We start from the raw sequence: 18,074 nt of genomic DNA on the forward strand, positions 1-18,074 counted from the left end.
AGTTCGTCAGCGGTATCGATGTCGTAAGCCAGGACTGAGTCGTTCATCCCTGGAGTCATGAAGTTACTTCTTGCTGTGGGGAGCTCGACTTCGGGAGGAATGACTGCTTCACAACCGAAGACCAAGGAGAAAGGAGTGTGATTGGTCGCCGTCTTGGGTGTCGTCCTGTCGGCCCAGAGGATCATAGGTAACTCGTCTGCCCATCTCCCTTTGGCGTCGTCGAGACGTTTCTTGAGGTTGTTGATGATGATTTTGTTACTGGATTCGGCTTGGCCGTTTGCTTGAGGATATCTCGGTGTTGAAGTGTGCAGGGTGATGTTATACCTGCTGCAGAATTCCTTGGTTTTGTTACTGATAAACTGAGAACCATTGTCGCAGACAATCTCGGAAGGGATACCGAACCGAATGAGGACGTTGCGTTTGATGAACGAGATGACTTCAGTATCTCGAACTCGCTTGAAAGCTTCTGCTTCGATCTATTTGGAGAAGTAGTCAGTCATTTCCAGCATGAAGACGCGCTACCCTGACGCTTGTGGTAATGGCCCCACTATGTCCATCCCCCATTTCATGAAGGGCCAAGGGGATAGGATGGGGTGGAGTACTTCACAAGGTTGGTGAGAGATGGATGCGAACCGCTGGCAGGAGTCGCACTTCTTTGCAAAGGTGATTGCGTCCTTCTTCATGGTGGGCCAGAAATATCCCATGGTAAGGGTTTTGTGGGCTAAGCTTCTTCCTCCAGCGTGGTTTCCACACTCGCCATCATGTATGTTGCGCAGTGTCGACTCGATCTCGTCATGATCTAGGCACCTCAGGTATGGTCCTGCAACTGATTTTCTGAACAATACTCCGTGGATGAGGATGAATCTGGAGGCTTTCATGCGGAAGGACCTTTCGTGGGTAACTCCAGGTGGGATGGTGTTGTGTTTGAGCCAGTGTATGTATGGGTCGCGCCATGAGGGCGTTTGAGTGGGTTGGGGCTGTTCGGTGATGGGCAGGTTATCTTTGGTGATGGCTGGATACATTAAGTGGACTACGGGGATGGAGGTGAGTTTAGGTTTGATGTTGGAGCCGAGATTGGCTAAGGCGTCGGCCTGGGTGTTTTGATCTCTTGGTACTTGTTGTAAAATGCATGAGTCAAACTTGTTCACGAGCCTTTTTGCTATTTCCAAGTAAGCCTGCATCTTTGAATCCTTTGCTGCATACGAACCATTAATCTGACTGATAATTAACAAAGAGTCACAACGTACCTTAAGTCGGCGGATGTTCATGTCGAGCGCTAGTGATAATCCTAGGATCAAAGCTTCATATTCTGCCTCGTTTTTGGTAGCTTTGAACTCGCAACAGACAGACTGCACTATGGTGTCCCCTTGTGGTGATTTCAGCACGGTGCCAAGGCCTGTTCCCCGTATATTCGAGGAGCCGTCGGTGTGTAGGGTCCATGTTGAGGAGGATCCAGCGTTGGTTTGTGTGTTTACTTCAAGATCGACTTCGAGTTGTAGGTTCGGGCTGAAGTCGGCCACAAAATCTGCTAGAGCTTGTGACTTGATGGCTGTGCGAGGTTCATACCTGATGTCGTAACAACCTAATTGAATAGCCCATTTGGACATCCTGCCAGATAACTCGGGTTTCCTCATGATTGACTTCATGGGATAGTTAGTTCTAACAATAACAGGATGGCATTCAAAGTAAGGACGTAATTTAACGGAAGCAACAACAAGTGCAAGGACAAGTTTTTCGAGATGAGAGTACCTTGTTTTGGTGCTAAGTAGAGACTTACTGATGTAATAAACAGGTAGTTGTTTCCCGTCTTCCTCTCGTACTAATACTGCACTGATGGTCGACTCCATCACCGCAAGGTACACCTGTAATTCTTCATTGTCTTTTGGTTTGGATAGCAGGGGAGGGTTCGTCAGGTACCGCTTGAGTTGCTGTAAAGCGGCTTCGTGGCGGTCGGTCCAGCTGAACTTCTCATTCTTCCTAAGAATGTCGTAGAACAATTTGCATTTGTCGGACGACCTGGAGATGAAGCGGTTGAGGGCGGCCACTCTGCCTGCTAATTTTTGCACGTCTTTCTGGTTCCGAGGTGATTGTAGGTTGAGGATTGCACGGATCTGATCAGGAATTACTTCGATCCCTCTTTGCGTAGCCATGTAGCCTAAGAACTTTCCAGAAGAGACCCCAAATGAGCACTTGGTGGGGTTGAGCTTCATGCTGTATTCTCGCAAAACGTCGAAAGCTTGTCGGAGATGTGTGATATGATCCGAGGCTTTTTTGGATTTTACGAGCATGTCGTCGATGTAGACTTCCATTGTGTCGCCTAGCTGGTTTCTAAACATTTTGTTGACTAAGCGTTGGTAGGTGGCGCCGGCATTCCTTAAGCCGAATGGCATGACCTTGTAACAATAAGTACCCCGCTCCGTGATGAAGGCGGTTTTCTCTTGATCTTCTAGGTGCATCAAAATTTGGTTATACCCACTAAACGCGTCCATGAATGAGAGCATCTGATGTCCTGCAGTAGCATCAACCATGGCGTCGATGTGGGGTAGAGGAAAAGAGTCTTTGGGGCATGCTTTGTTGATGTCGGTGAAATCTATGCAGACTCGCCACTTCCCGTTCTTCTTTCTTACTACGACGACATTGGCTAGCTAGTCCGGATACTTCACTTCCCTGATCTTCCTTGTATCTAGCAGTTGCTGAATTTCGTCATTGATAATTTGGTTGCGCTCAGGAGCGAACTTTCGTCGCTTCTGCTTGACGGGCTTATGATTGGGGTCGACACTGAGCTTGTGAGTGATGACGTCTAGGCTAATGCCGGGCATATCTTCATGGGACCATGCGAAACAATCTGCGTTGGCTTTGAGAAAAGCGACAAGTTCCGACCTGATGTTGTCAGGAACATCGCATCCAATAAAAACAACCTGGTCTGGCTTTGCGGGATCCAGGATGACCTCATCGAGCTGTTCGGACTTGGGCTCGTTGTAGCTTAACGGTTCAGAACTGGACTGTAATTGCTATAAAGAGGATTTGTTAGTGGCCGAAGGCTTCAGGGCCGCTTTGTAGCACTCTTTGGACTCTTGTTGATCTCCCTTGATTTCCTGAACTCCCCATCGAGTTGGGAACTTAATGGTTTGGTGATACGTCGAAGGGATGGCCTTCATGTCGTGGATCCATGGCCTGCCCAAGATAATGTTGTAAGATGAAGGGCAATCAATAACACAAAATTTTACCTGTTGGTTTATCCCTTGAGCGTAAACAGGTAAGGTGACTTCTCCGAAGGTAGTCTTTGCTTCGCCGCTGAACCCTATCAACACGGTGGATTTTTTAACGACGTCCGTATCTGGGTTAAGCCCCATCTCTTTGAGGGCATCAAGCATCATCACATTAGTTGAGCTGCCGTTGTCGACGAGGACGCGTTTGATCATGCAATTCCCAACTGGAATGGAGATCACTAGGCCATCGTGATGTTTATCCGAGATGTCCCCTGCATCAGATTCGTCAAAGGATATAGGGGTTAGATACTTGGCGGCTACGGCTCGGGCCGGTCTATCTATCTCGTTCTCTCGAGCGTGTCTCTTCGCTGCGGAATAAGTTAAACCACAAATGTCAGAACCTCCAGCAATAAAATTCACAGTTTTAGTATGAGGAGGAGGTGGAGGAGGTCTAGATGGAGAGTTAGAATTGTTTTTGTTAACGACTCCACGAGCTTTGTCTGACATGACGTCCTTTAGCTGTCCGGTCTTTAATAGATAAGCCACTTCTCTCCTTAATGCGACGCAATCGTTGGTTGTGTGGCCGATGTCAGCATGGAAGTCGCACCATTTCGAGGGATCCTTCTTCGACTCAGGTTTGCTAGACTTTGGCGGCCATTGGACTGCTTTTCCCATCTTTGAAAGGTGGTTCATTAGACCTACAGTGTCAACACAAAAAGAGTATTCGTTAATTTTTGGAGGTAGATCCGGGCTGTTCTTCCAGTCGGAGTCGTCATCATCTTCCACCACTGCTACGTGCTGAGGTCGGGAATAAGGAGCAGGACGATCATTGCTTCTCTTGGGGTAGGGCAATCGTCTTTCCGTCTTCGAGTAGTCGTTGCCCCCTTTCCGAGAATAAAGAGTCTCTTCCAGCCTCACTTGGGCCATTGCTTTAGCTTGAGCATCTTCGAACGTCTTGCAGGGGTATGTGATTAGATCCCTCCAGAGGTCGGTTTCGCCATATAACCCTTGTCTGAATGCTTCGATAGCTGTTGGGACATCACATTCAGGGACGGTCACTTTCTCCCTAATGAAACGGGCTATGTAGTCCTTCAGAGGTTCGTCGGGGCGTTGAATTATTCGGTACAAGTCACTTGTTTGCTTCTCTAGGCACCTGTTGCTGGCGAATTGTTGATTGAACATATTGTCGAGATGAGAAAAAGAGGTGATGCATCCATTTGGTAGGCTGGTTAACCATTTCAAGGCGGGCCCAACTAGCGTCGAACCGAACCCTTTGCAGAGGCTGGCTTCTCTCATTTGTTTGGGAACTGGAATGGTCATCATCCGTTGTTTATAGGTCAGGATATGTTCTCTTGGATCGGACGTCCCGTCATACATAGGCATATTGGGTGGACTGAACCGTTTAGGGATGTCTATTGCATCAATTGGATCAGCGTACGGCGAGTCGGCATAACTGTCTAGGCTGGCTTCTTTGATTGGTGTTGGTACTCCTGGAATTTTGTTTATCATGGTCATAATTTGTTGGAGTTGGTAATTGGTGTTCTCGCAGATGCTGTTGAGCACCGGGACAAGTGGGCTGAAGGTTTCGGGAATACTGGCGTGGAGATGCTGATAATAGGTATTTTGGGGGTATACGCCATGAGGCTGGTGGGGAGTAAACTGCGGTACCATTTGCTGCATATATTGGGGCGTTCCTTGAGTCGCGTGGGTACCTGCAACATAAGGGAAAGGCGTTACAAAGCCGTGACTAACCGGAGCGACTGACATGTTAAGAGGAGTGTATGGAGAATAGTTTCGAGAAGAGTCAGGTCGCATTAGTGCGCTTCGCAACACTATTTGTGGCGCCTGGCTGGCTGGGGGAGCTGTCATCAACTAGGGGAGCGCTGGTGCCGAATCGACTACGTTGACAACGGGTTGGACGACTTGCTGGGAGAGGATCTGGTCCTGTTGCATCTGAGCTTCCGGCGCCAATCCTGATGTTGGGAGTGAAACGGGTAGAGGCATCGACATGGTCACCATTGGGGGAGGTAACGGTCGGGATGCTGGAGCGGAGGTAGGGATCGACATCATGGCGGATGTCGTCGTGCCGGCCTGAGATGGGATGACCCGAGCTGCCGTCGTGGTGACGGTTGTCGTCGATGTTCCTGCGGAAAATGGTTGAGTTGGAGGTGGGGGAAGCCAACTCGGGTTAGAGCGGGGATGATTCGGTAGTGGATCGAACTCGCGGATCTGCTGGAGAACAGGACCTCCAGGTTCGCCAAAGGGTACGTGGAGGGGGTGATCCGGGGCAGCATCGAGATCCAAGCGGCGGTTCAGCCCGGAGGTGTCGCGTCGGTATTGGAACCTGGATCCGGTGGCGATGGAGGCGGTAGACCTGACTTGGGATTGCAGCGCTTCGTTTTCCCTTTGGAGGATGCTGATGCGCTGCTCCATGGCTTCGAAGCGGCGAGTGATGTCGTCGCATGAACTAGCGTTTCCGGCCATGGTGATTGGAATGGTATTATCGTGCTGCTTTTGATTGTCAGCCCCACGGTGGGCGCCAAATTCTTTTGGACAAATTCGACTTAGGGACGAACTTGTCTTGATGATGGTGCTAACAATCGATCGAGCTAGATAATTGAATATGGTGAGAACAAGTTGTAAAAGCATAAGGTAATTGTAAGTTTATTGCTTGAGAGTTGCGTATATAAAACAAGCACGACTAAGCCATTTTATAGGCATTTGCAACATGAGTGTAACGTTTATGGAATAATTGCCCATAATTAGATGATAAATCCGTAATGAAATCCGGCTCCATCAACGGTTGTAACGTCCGTTTTGAGCCCAGCAGTTGGGAAGACCGTTCGAATAGTACCACCTCACGCCTTGTTGGCATCCACGCACACAATTCTTGCCACGTATGCCCACGTCACCAAGAGGGTATTTTCCCCCCTAACACTGATTATCCAACTTCTCAAACTCCAAACAACATGTAACTATGAGCCTTCATTACCTGTAATACAATGAGATTAGTTCATTGAAGATAACACCAATAGAGCAAAAAAAAATCACATCTTCTTTTCTTTGTTTTTATCGTGTTTGATTTAGGAGACCAAAATTCATCGCTTTTTTCAGGTATCGCACACCTTTTCTGATCCTAGTAAGGAAAAACGAAAACATGTGACCTGCACATGCGAAGTCAAGGATGGAAAATACTGGTCAACGTCAGAAAACCCAAATAGGTTGTCTCTCGCATTTTTTTTTTACTTTAAGGTCTGTTTTCGCAAAACAAAAATTAAAAGGTTGTTTCTCGCATAAATGGATTTCAAAAGGTTGTTTTTGGCAATTTTACCTAAAGTAAGAGAAAGTACGTAGAAAGATGTAAATTAGTATAATAAAAATTGTCACCTTCGTCAGTATCCCAATCTGGCCATTGTTTAAATTGTGAAGTTATTTGATTTTGCAAGTATCGACCTTTACAAAAGTAGTTTGGATAACAAAACCTTTCAAATTATTTTCTTAACCAACTCAAGCACTTATGACTAGAACATATAAATCAATAATTAGAAAGCCCAAGGCACTAATTATCAAGGCAACTGCCGAAACGAAACTTACGCAGATCCCTCCATTTGTGCTTGGTCTCACATTGTCACGGTTTGAATGTTTTAGGCACCAGATCGTGCGGCGCTCTCCTACCTATTGGGCGGTAGGGGCGCAAGCCTTGTGCGGAACGAATTCAAAGGGCTCGTAAAGCGCGAGCAAGCAAGGTTTCTGAGAATGAGCACTCTTGTCTATTGGCGACAAGAAAGGGACGCGGACGCCGATCGGGCACTTGTGCGTGCACAACAGTCACAAGTGGGGCCGACGACGCGAGTGTAAATGTTTGTGGGACTTTGTTGAGGCAAGAAACCATAAAAACGAGCGACAACACAATATCTATAAAGGCGTACACCAATGCTAGTGATTAAGCATAGGCAACTTCCGGTGAGTGGTATTGATTCATACCCATCATAGAGGTTTATTTTGAATTAGCTAAAAACTGCAGTGAACACTGGAATGACAGTAACATAATAATCTTATCCAAAGCCTAGAAACTTCAAAGAAAAGTCCTAGAAAGTTTAGATAAGATAAATACAAGGAAATATAAGAAAAGTACAAGGTAAGGAAGGTTGCATTCTAACATCCTCCCCCCCCTAAAGATGTCGACGTCCTCGACGACTTACAAAATTACAAAAGAAACTAAAGAAAGCAATAACATAGGGAAGTTGCTTCAGTCTTCAGTTGAGGTGGTTGCGCGCTGTCAGAGCCTGATGTTGGCGCGGGTGCTGATGTTGCGGTTAGAATCTTCTTCATCTGGATGGTAGGGTTTGATCCCGCTAACATGGAAAATCGGATGTATCTTCATCCATGTAGGAGGTTCAACCTTGTAAGCACTCTTCCCAATCCGTTTAGTGATGCGGATGGGGCCTTCATATTTTCTGATGAGTCTGCGATCTCTGTCTCGAAGGAACCTTAGTTGTTCCAGTAACACCTTCACCATTACCATATCTCCCACATCGAACTCAACTGGGCTTCTATTTTGGCCAGCCCATTTCTTCATGCGCTTCGATGCTCGTTCTAGGTATGCACGAGCAATCTCAGTATTATGTTTCCATTTTTTTGTGAACTCTCGAGTTTGACGGCTTCTTCCATCTTCAGTTCCCGCTACCGTGTGTGGTAGAAGGGGTTGTTGGCCTGTCACCAGCTCAAAGGGGCTTGTGTTGGACGCAGAACGTTTCTGAGCATTGAAGCAGAATTGTGCCACATCAAGGAGCCTGATGATAAAGGTATTTTCCGTCGTTGAATGAATACACCTTTATCAAAAAAAAATTATAAACACCTAACTAACCGGCTATATGAGCTATAGCGGCAAGCATAGGGATCGTCCCAAGAGAATGAATATGTTTGACTTTTCAATCTAATGTGTTCAAAAGCTAGTTCGAATGGAAAATGAGTTTTTGTATGAATCTAATGACAACAAGAAAAGTATGAAATATGAACAAGTAAAGAAATTCTAGAGATTTCAGAATCGGCAATGGAAGTTGAATTAGGGGAAGGACAAAGGTCAACACACAATGATTATGCAATGACTTGACATATAGGGGAAAAGCAACTATTGACGAGCTCGCCACCTCTCGGATAGAGCACGCTAAGTCCTCTAATCTAGGAAAAGCTCTCGCATGATCCTAGGACTAGACAACTCGTAATTGAGACCTACTTTTCACATGCATAATAGAGATTCACAATCTCTTTCCAAATCAAGATGAAGCATGTTGTGGGCAAAATTACCATGCCAACTTGTACCAATAAAGATACGACACGTGGCACGTATTATACCCCGTAAGCAAACCGTACGTCTGATTACCAGGAGAGTAGGTACTTATCTACGTATAAGTAGAGTATACGTATTTGTATTCATATACGGATAAATGTATGTATTTATGTCCATACATAAGTGGCATACTTGACAAATACCTTATGATGGCACAAAAGCTCAAAAAGCCCACTTATGTCCTAAAAGGCCAATAATTGCAAATGGGAAAGGACACTTGTCCTCTCCTCCTACCTCAGTCAATCATATGAGGGAATATTAGGTTATTCTCCCCTAAACCTAGTACTATATAAAGCCTCAATTCCCAAGGAAAAGGGTTATAATCACAACACAACCAGATATATTAATTGCTCTGCCTTCTCTCTACTTTCTCTCTCTAGAAACACATACTTACTTAAGCATCGGATGGAACATTCCGAGAGGAATATTCTTGTTTTGCAGGTTGGAGCGGAGATCGTATCGCAAGCTACCGGAAACCTCCAAGTCATCAGCTTACCGGAAAAACCCCACAACATTTGGTGCCGTCTGTGGGGAGGTACGGTAGTATGGAAGAGCAATGGCAGGAAAATGATACTGGGCGGCCTGTCCGAGTGGAGCGGCCACCCCTGGAAAGGGAAATGCCAATTGAGCAGCAGCAGACGCCGGCTCCAAGAATCACAAGGGACGCCGCCCGGGTTTTTGTAGCAGGGCACACACCTCGTCATGCCGCCGAGGTGGAAGTGCTCAGTGAGGAGGACGAGCAGGCAAACCGCACACCCCATGGTGGACACTTGGATCCTCAATCAGATACAGTAATGGAAGAGAACCCAGACATGCCCGTGTCTGTCAATCATGAGAGGCCGGCAGATAATAGACCATCACTTTCTCTGCGTCCCCCTAATGTCTGGACCAGGCAGACAACCGAGGATGTCAGGAGGCGGTTGCCAGTGAACCAGGCCAATCAGACCCTGTCTCACCTGCCGCGCCGACTGCCTCAGCGGCTGGTCGGTGAAACGTCTCGAGGACGTGAGCAGCCACACGCAGAGCAGGTACCTGATTCTGAATTTGAACTTTCTGATACAGGGTCAACCCCCGTCATTCCGGATAGACCTCTACCTCACCCAACTTACACGCACTTGAGTCAAGCGCGCCCACGGGCCACCCGTCCAAGTCTTCGAACTCGCTGTCGTGAGTCCTCTCGGCGGGAGCCGTACTCAAGGTACCAGGATCCCGTGTATCACACTCAAGAGGGAGTGTCCACTACTTTTGCAGATAATATCATGAGAGCACCGAAGGAACCCAAGGTTAAGCCGCCCAACATTGACGCCTATGATCTACAGATCCAGACATGCATCTCCTAGTTTACCGGCATCATATGTATGTTCAAGGAACAACCGACTCAACTTGGTGTAAGTATTTCCCGGGTACGCTGAAAGGAGTAGCGTCTAAGTGGTTTGAGAGGCTTCCGCCTGGAACCATTCGCTCTTTTTCTGAGCTCGAGTTATTGTTTTCCACTCGGTTCATGGCTCACAAATAAGAAAAGAAGACGAGCATGCATTTGAGTCGAATTCAGCAAGGGAAAGATGATTCTCTGAGGAGTTATGTGAAAAGATTCAACTTAGAAGCGGGGCAAATCCCAGATTTGTCGGATGGGGTTGCGTTTGATAACTTTATTAGGGGGCTTAAGAAAGGCTCATTCAAGTTTGACTTGGTAAAGAAAAGTGTGCGAACCATGGCAGGGGTGCTAGATGAGGTCGAGGCCTTTATCCACGCAACAGAAATTTGCAGTGTCCCAAAAGAAACTCGGGGAAGTGATATCGCTGAGCCGGCAGCCATGAAAGAAAATTTTGAGAAGAAGAGCCGGCCTAATGGGACTTGGGCTATTGAAAAAGAGTCAGACAGGTCTCCCGGGGCGTCAGGTCAGAAGAGGTCCAGAACTTATGACCGGGAGAGATTCAAATATAACACAGATATGTACACCATCCTGATGGACGTTGGGTCCAAGTATGAGATTGATCGGCCGTTTCCTATGAAGTCGCCGCCAGAGAGTAGGGACCTCAAGCTGTATAGTCACTTTCATAGTGACATTGGACATGGCACCAAAGAGTGTAAGAGCCTGAAAAGATTACTGGACGGCCTAGCCGCTAAGGGATTCTTAAAGAGTTATATCAGTAGAAACACTGGAGGTTCTGGAAAATCGTTCTACAAAAAGAACAAATCAACTCCCTCGGAAGAGGATGGAAATCGTACTGATCAAGAGTTTGTGGCCGTCTATCAAGAGGGTTGGCTGCCGGAGGGCCAACCATGAGGGGTCAGAAAGATTATGCCAAGCGGCTGGGGCAAGTGATGTTGTCAGGAAAGGCCACAGCCGACCCCTTCCCAAAAGTAGAGATCGGCGAGGCCGACCGGGGAAAAGTAGCCACCCCACATGATGATCCACTGGTAATCGAGTTGAAGGTTGCCAATCTGAGGGTTAGGCGCATCCTGGTTGATACATGGAGTTTGTCAGATATAATTAGCCTTGAGTGTTTAAACCGACTGCAGCATGATTCCTCAAAAATAGAGAAAATTCACTATCCTATTATAGGCTTTGGAGTTAGTATCATCCATCCAGTCGGCATCATTTCTCTCCCTCTGCGGATGGGAAATAAGAAAGAGTCTCTTCAAATGGACGTCTGTTTCCTCATAGTAAAAAGATCCGACTGCCTATAATATTATCCAACAAGGCAAAGGCTGTTATTGTTACTCACTTGATGCTTCTAAAGTTTGTCTGTGATGATGGGATCGTCAGCACCATACATGGTGATCAGCAGCAAGCTAGAGACTGCTATTTAACCACGCTGAGTCCAGAGGCATGGGGGTCAGGTGAAGAGAAAGATGTGTTAGGTAATAAACGAAAGTGCGACAGCACACAATCCAAATCCCTGAAAGAAACACTAACTATATCAGCGACACACATGGAAGAAAGACGACCAAAGCCTGTTAGGGCTCATTACAATGTGGTGTTGAATGCAGATAAGCCAGATAGAGTGGTGCGCATTGGAATTTCTCCTGACGACCCGCTGGCGGCAGAGTTGGTCCACCTATTGAGAGAATTTGAAGATATCTTTTCTTTTACTGTTGTAGAGATGCCCGGCATTGATCCTGCTGTGGCCGTCCATAAGCTCAATGTGGACCAAAATTTCAAACCGGTCCGTCAGAAGAAAAGGAACCATGGGGAAGATAGAAATCAGGCGGCGACGGCAGAAGTGAAAAAGTTGATGGATGCAGGGTTTGTTCGACCTAGCCAATATCCGGACTGGGTTGCTAATGTGGTCCTTGTTCCAAAACCAAACGACACCTGGAGGATGTGTTTTGACTACACCAACCTCAACAAGGCATGTCCAAAAGACAGCTTCCCATTGCCAAAGATCGACCGGCTTGTCGACTCCACGGCGGGGTTGTGAAGGAAATAATACCCTTGGTCCAAGTATGCATTTAATGGTAAGTCTAATAAATGCGGTTCAGTGTTAATTATACAAGTTAATAATTAAGTGAGATTAAGTGAACTGTATGCCTAGCTAGAGGCAGCTTCAGTTCAAGTGGATTAATGATATTAATCCACAGCTTACTCTTGACTGAACTCGTAGGGTCACACAAATAGTACGTAAACGGATCAAGTATTTAATGGCATTAAATACTCCATCTATGAATATTCGGAATCGAAGGATCTTGGTTTCAGTGGGAGCTGAGATCGTCAAAGGCAAATAAATGAATACTCCGGAAACGATGATATTTCCGAAAACGGAAATATGGATCGTATCGGAAATATAAATATTATCCATGTCGTAGATGTTGCCGGAAACGGAAACATGGTATGTATCGGAAAATATTATCGGAAACGGAAATATTGTCAGAATCGGAAATATTATCGGAATCAGAAAATAATTCCGGAAACGGAAATATTAAATATTTGTTCGAAATGGAAATTAATTCCGGAATCGGAAATGTTAAATATTGTTCGTATCGTAAATTAATCCCGGAATCGGGAAATTAATCGGAAGCGCGTCGTACGAATCAGCATCGGACGAGCTTGCTAGACGAAGGCCCAGCACGAAGCCAGGCCCGCGTCCAGCAAGCCAGCGCGGCACACTAACATCCAAGACCACTCCAGGCCCAGCGCAAAGCCAGGCCCAACAGGCAGGCTGCGAGCGTAGCTGCGAGCAGTGGGCTGCGAGCAGGCTGCGAAGCTCGGTGGGCTTGTAGCTCGCGTGGGCCGAGCGACCGTGTGGGCTGTGCGCGGGCATGGCCTGCACGCTTGCGGGTCATGCTCGTGTAGTGTTTGTGCTTCCGTACGAAACCTAAAACGTATAGGATTCGTTTAATGATTAAATTCCTAATCCTAATAGATAAATTAATTAATAAGAGTTCTAATAAGATTCTACTTAATTAATTCGTATCCTAGTAGGATTCGATTACTTTTTCCATAGCCTATAAATATGAGATCAATGCTCATAATATATAACGAGTTTTAAGTATTCTAAAGGTGAGAATTCTTTGAGCGAAAATTCAGTCACCTATTTGCCTTAAATTAGCCGAAAATTTGTAGTACCTTAAGGGCGATTCTAGTTAGTCAAACTTAAGGCGGATCCGGACGTGCTGTGGACTTTTTACGGAGGGACGACACTTGGAGTCCTAAAGACTTGTTCTTGTTTGGTTCGGGCGCAGCAAGGGAGGTCACGCTACAAAGAGTATGCATCCTAATTATGCTAATTGTTATGTGGCAATTAATTTGGAATCCTGGCATTTATGGTTTTTCCGCATGATTTATATTCAATTATATGTATCATAACCTAACAGCATGCCATGATAAGCTTCATGGATGCATACTCGGGATTTCATCAAATTCCTCTGTGGCTTGACGACCAGGAAAATACGTCATTTGTTACAGAACAAGGGCTATATTGCTACAAAGTAATGCCGTTTGGGTTAAAGAACGCACCAGCCACATTTCAGCGTCTTATTAACACTATGTTCAGCAAACAGCTGGGCAGAAACATTGAAGCTTACATTGATGATATGATAGTAAAGAGTAAGCAGCGGGCGGCACATATAGCTGATTTGAGGGAAACATTCATGATTATTCGAACTTACAATATGAGGTTGAATCCTAAGAAGTGTGTGTTTGGGGTAACGTCTGGCAAGTTCCTAGGTTTCTTGATTGACGAAAAAGGAATTGAAGCCAACCCAGACAAGATTCATGCAGTAATTGATATGAGCTCACCAAAGACGGTAAAAGAAGTCCTACGGCTTACAGGTTGTTTGGCCGCCCTTGGCAGGTTCCTTTCAAGAGAAGGGGACAAAAGTCACTACTTTTTTAAAGCAATCAGAAAGAAGGCCAATTTTGAATGGTCGGATGAGGCGGAGGCGGCGCTGGTAAAATTAAAAGATCATTTGCACACATTACCCTGTCTTGTTAGCCCTTTGCAGGGAGAGACTTTATACATGTATCTTGCTGTAACTGAACACTCGTTGAGTGCCGTTCTGCTGACAAAAAGGGAAGGAGTACAGATGCCAGTGTACTTTGTGAGTCATGTACTTACAGTGGAAAAGTTTGGTCTAGCCTTGTTCATGGCCAGCAAAAAGCTCCGTCCTTATTTCCTAGACCACATATTAGTGGTTTACACTTACAAACCACTCAAACTTCCTTTCACGAAGCTGGAGGCGTCAGGCCGAATGTTGAATTGGGCTATTGAGCTGAATGCCTTCGACATCACTTATGAACCCAGGAAGGCCGTCAAGGGGTAAGATTTGAAGGAAATAATGCCCTTGGTCCAAGTATGCATATAAATGTTAAGTCTAATAAATGCGGTTCTGTATTAATTGACAAGTTAATAATTCAGTGAGATCAAGTGAGCTGAATGCCTAGCTAGAGGCCGCTTCAGTTCAAGTGGAATTAATGATATTAATCCACAGCTTACTCTTGACTGAACCCGTAGGGTCACACAAATAGTACGTAAACGGATCAAGTATTTAATGGCATTAAATACTCCATCTATCGATATTCGGAATCGACAGATCTTGGTTTCAATGGGAGCTGGGATCGTCAAAGGCAAGCAAGTGAATACTCCGGAAACGATGATATTGCCGGAAACGGAAATATGGATCGTATCGGAAATATAAATATTATCCAAGTCGTAGATGTTGCCGGAAACGGAAACATGGTACGTATCGGAAAATATTATTGGAAATGGAAATATTGCCGGAATCGGAAATATTGCCGGAAACGGAAATATTGTCAGAATCGGAAATATTATCGAAATCGGAAAATAATTCTGGAAACGGAAATATTAAATATTTGTTCGAAACGGAAATTAATTACGGAATCGGAAATATTAAATATTGTTCGTATCGGAAATGAATTCCGGAAAAGAGAATTTAATCGAAAGCGTATCGTATATATTAGCATCGGGCTAGGCCTGCTAGACGAAGGCCCAGCACGAAGCCGGGCCATCGCCCAGCAAGCCAAAGCGCAAACACTCGCCAAATCCAAGACCAGGCCCAGCGCAAAGGCCAGGCCCAGCCAAGGCCTTGGGCGCGCGCGCATCAAAGGCAGTGGCGAGCTGGGCCGTGCGCTGTGCGTGGGCCATAAGGCCTGCATGCGGTGCATTGTGCCACTCGTGTGTGTTACTCGGAATCCTAAGGCTACCGGGATTCGTAATGTGATTAAATCTAATCCTAATAGATAAAGTTTGTTTAATTAGAGTCCTAGTAGGATTATAATTAAATAGATTTGTATTCTAATAGGATTATAATTCCTTTCCATAAACTCTATAAATAGGTGCCTAGGTTCACATATTTAGACAGACAATTGAAGTATTCAAAGGTAAGATTTTGGAACAAAATCAGCCAAACACTTGTAGCCTATTAGCCGAAATTCTTAGAACCTTAAGGGCGATTCTAGTTGGTCAAGCTTAAGGCGGATCTGGACGTGCTGTGGACTATCTACGGAGGGACGACACTTGGAGTCCTAAAGACTTGTTCTTGTTCGGTTCGTGCGCAGCTAGGGAGGGCACGCTACAAAGTGTATGCATCTGAATTATGCTAAATGATTATGTGTAAATAATATGTTTCCTGGCATTAAGGTTTTCCGCATGATTTATGTTTTGTCATATGTATCATAACCTAAGAAGCTTCTGCAGATTTTATTGTTGAAATGACGAGGCCTGTCTTTGCCAAGAATACCAAGACGGTGTGGACACTGTACGTGGATGGTTCGTCCACATAGAACGGATGTGGAGCCGAAATAATCTGTCAATCGCCAGAAGGGGATACTTTTGAGTATGCTATGCGGTTTAACTTTCAGGCGTCCAACAACGAGGCCGAGTATGAGGCCCTGCTCTGTGGCATTAAAATGTGTAAAGCAGCTGGCGCCGAGGAGATCTTAGCCCTATCCGACTCTCAACTGATTGTGAGCCAAGTCAATGGAACCTACGAGGCTAAGGATCCGACGATGATTAAGTATATGCAGGCCGTCCACCAAGAGGTGGAGAACCTGAAAAGCTTTGAAGTAAGGGAAGTCCCTCGCTCTGAAAAAAATCAAGCCGATGCATTGTCAAAATTGGCCAGTTCTGCATCATGTGATACCCCTCGTCACGTGTTCTGGGAAGTAAAGGAGCATAAAAGCGTTGAGCAAGTGGAAGTAGCAACGATGGACAGAAACTCCACATGGATGGATGAAATAATTAACTTCAAAATGAACGGAGTCTTGCCAGAAGACTCAAGGAAGGCGGCAAAAGTTCAGAAAAAATGCACCTGGTTTGAAATGTGGAACGACACACTTTACAAAAAGGCATACTCCCGCCCTTTGTTGAGATGTGTGACGCTTGAGAAGGAGCAGGAAATTCTAGAAGACCTTCACCAGGGACTATGTAGCTCGCATATTGGGGGAAGGGCTTTGGCAGAAAAGGCACTTCGAACTGGCTATTACTGGCCGACTCTTAAGGATGATGCAATCTCATTGGTCAAGAAGTGTGACAAATGTCAACGCTTTGTTCACCTAATACATCGACCGGCTGGAGTTCTGATGCCCATCACGAGTCCAATTCCTTTTGCTAAGTGGGGAATGGATCTCCTAGGCCCGTATACTGCCGCTCCCGGAGGGAGGCGTTATGTCATTGTTGCTGTAGATTACTTCACCAAGTGGGTGGAGGCAGAAGCACTCAAGAATATAAGAACCAGTGATGTAAGAGCGTTCATTTGGAAAAATATCATGACTCGTTTCGGAATTCCACAGGCTATCGTCTTTGATAATGGGCCTCAGTTTGAGACGCCTAAGCTGAAAGAATGGTTAGCAGACCATGGCATACACAGCTGTTTTGCCTCTGTCGGACGTCCCCAAGCCAACGGCCAGGTTGAGGCGTTCAAAAAAATAATCTCTGAAGGGATGAAAAAGAAGCTTGACGAAGCCAAGGGTCAATGGGCTGATGAGTTTCCAAATGTCTTATGGTCAATCCGCACCACGGCTAAGAACTCCACCGGCGAAACCCCCTTCTTACTAGCTTATGGTGCCGATGCCGTCCTACCCATAGAGATGTGTGAACCGACCTTGAGGGTCATGCTATACGACGAAAATGCTAATTGGGAAATGATGAAAGTGGCCTTGGATTTCTTGCCTGAGGTTAGAGGAAATGCAGCCCTAAGACAACAGCTGTACAAGATAAGAATGGAGAGGGAATACAACAAGAAGTCTCTAACAGAGTGCTCAAAGTGGGAGATTTTGTCCTCCGAGAAATGGAATCCACAGGCCGAGCCAATGAGCAGGTGAAGGAAATAATTCCCTTGGTCCAAGTATGCATATAATGTTAAGTCTAATAAATGCGGTTCAGTATTAATTAACAAGTTAATAATTCAGTTAGATCAAGTGAGCTGAATGCCTAGCTAGAGGCCACTTCAGTTCAAGTGGAATTAATTATATTAATCCACAGCTTACTCTTGACTGAACCCGTAGGGTCACACAAACAGTACGTAAACGGATCAAGTATTTAATGGCATTAAATACTCCATCTATGGATATTCGAAATCGACGGATCTTGGTTTCAGTGGGAGCTGAGATCGTCACAAAGCAAGAAATGAATACTCCGGAAACGATGATATTGCCGGAAACGGAAATATGGATCGTATCGGAAATATAAATATTATCCAAGTCGTAGATGTTGCCGGAAACGGAAACATGGTACGTATCGGAAAATATTAATGGAAATAGGAAATATTGCCGGAAACGGGAATATTGTCAGAATCGGAAATATTACCGGAATCGGAAAATAATTCCGGAAACGGAAATATTAAATATTTTTTCGAAACGGATATTGATTCCGGAATCGAAAATATTAAATATTGTTCGTATCGGAAATGAATTCTGGATTCGGGAATTTAATCGGAAAGCGTATCGTACGAATTAGCATCAGACGAGGCTTGCTAGATGAAGGCCCAACACGAGGCTAGGCCAACGCCCAGCAAGCCACACGCCAAGTGCTCGACCAGCCCTAGCGCAAGGC

General features: G+C 45.6%; 1 protein-coding gene across 1 annotated transcript; it reads left to right on the forward strand.

Annotated features, from left to right (window-relative positions):
* The first annotated feature begins 10,842 nt into the window (after positions 1 to 10,842).
* On the forward strand, positions 10,843 to 11,984 carry LOC130461710 (uncharacterized). The gene is made up of 3 exons (XM_056829890.1): positions 10,843 to 11,211; positions 11,304 to 11,570; positions 11,667 to 11,984. The coding sequence occupies exons 1-3, from the start codon at positions 10,843 to 10,845 to the stop codon at positions 11,982 to 11,984; spliced, it is 954 nt and encodes a 317-aa protein (XP_056685868.1).
* The last annotated feature ends 6,090 nt before the right edge of the window (positions 11,985 to 18,074 follow it).

Source organism: Spinacia oleracea, chromosome 5 (assembly GCF_020520425.1).
Source record: "Spinacia oleracea cultivar Varoflay chromosome 5, BTI_SOV_V1, whole genome shotgun sequence".
NCBI lineage: Eukaryota > Viridiplantae > Streptophyta > Magnoliopsida > Caryophyllales > Amaranthaceae > Spinacia > Spinacia oleracea.

Coding starts and splice junctions, on each gene's coding strand:
- LOC130461710 (XM_056829890.1), top strand. CDS start 10,843: ATGAGGGGTCAGAAAGATTATGCCAAGCGGCTGGGGCAAGTGATGTTG. Junction 11,212..11,303: donor AAGAGTCTCTTCAAATGGAC/GTCTGTTTCCTC, acceptor ATGCTTCTAAAG/TTTGTCTGTGATGATGGGAT. Junction 11,571..11,666: donor CAGATAAGCCAGATAGAGTG/GTGCGCATTGGA, acceptor ACTGTTGTAGAG/ATGCCCGGCATTGATCCTGC.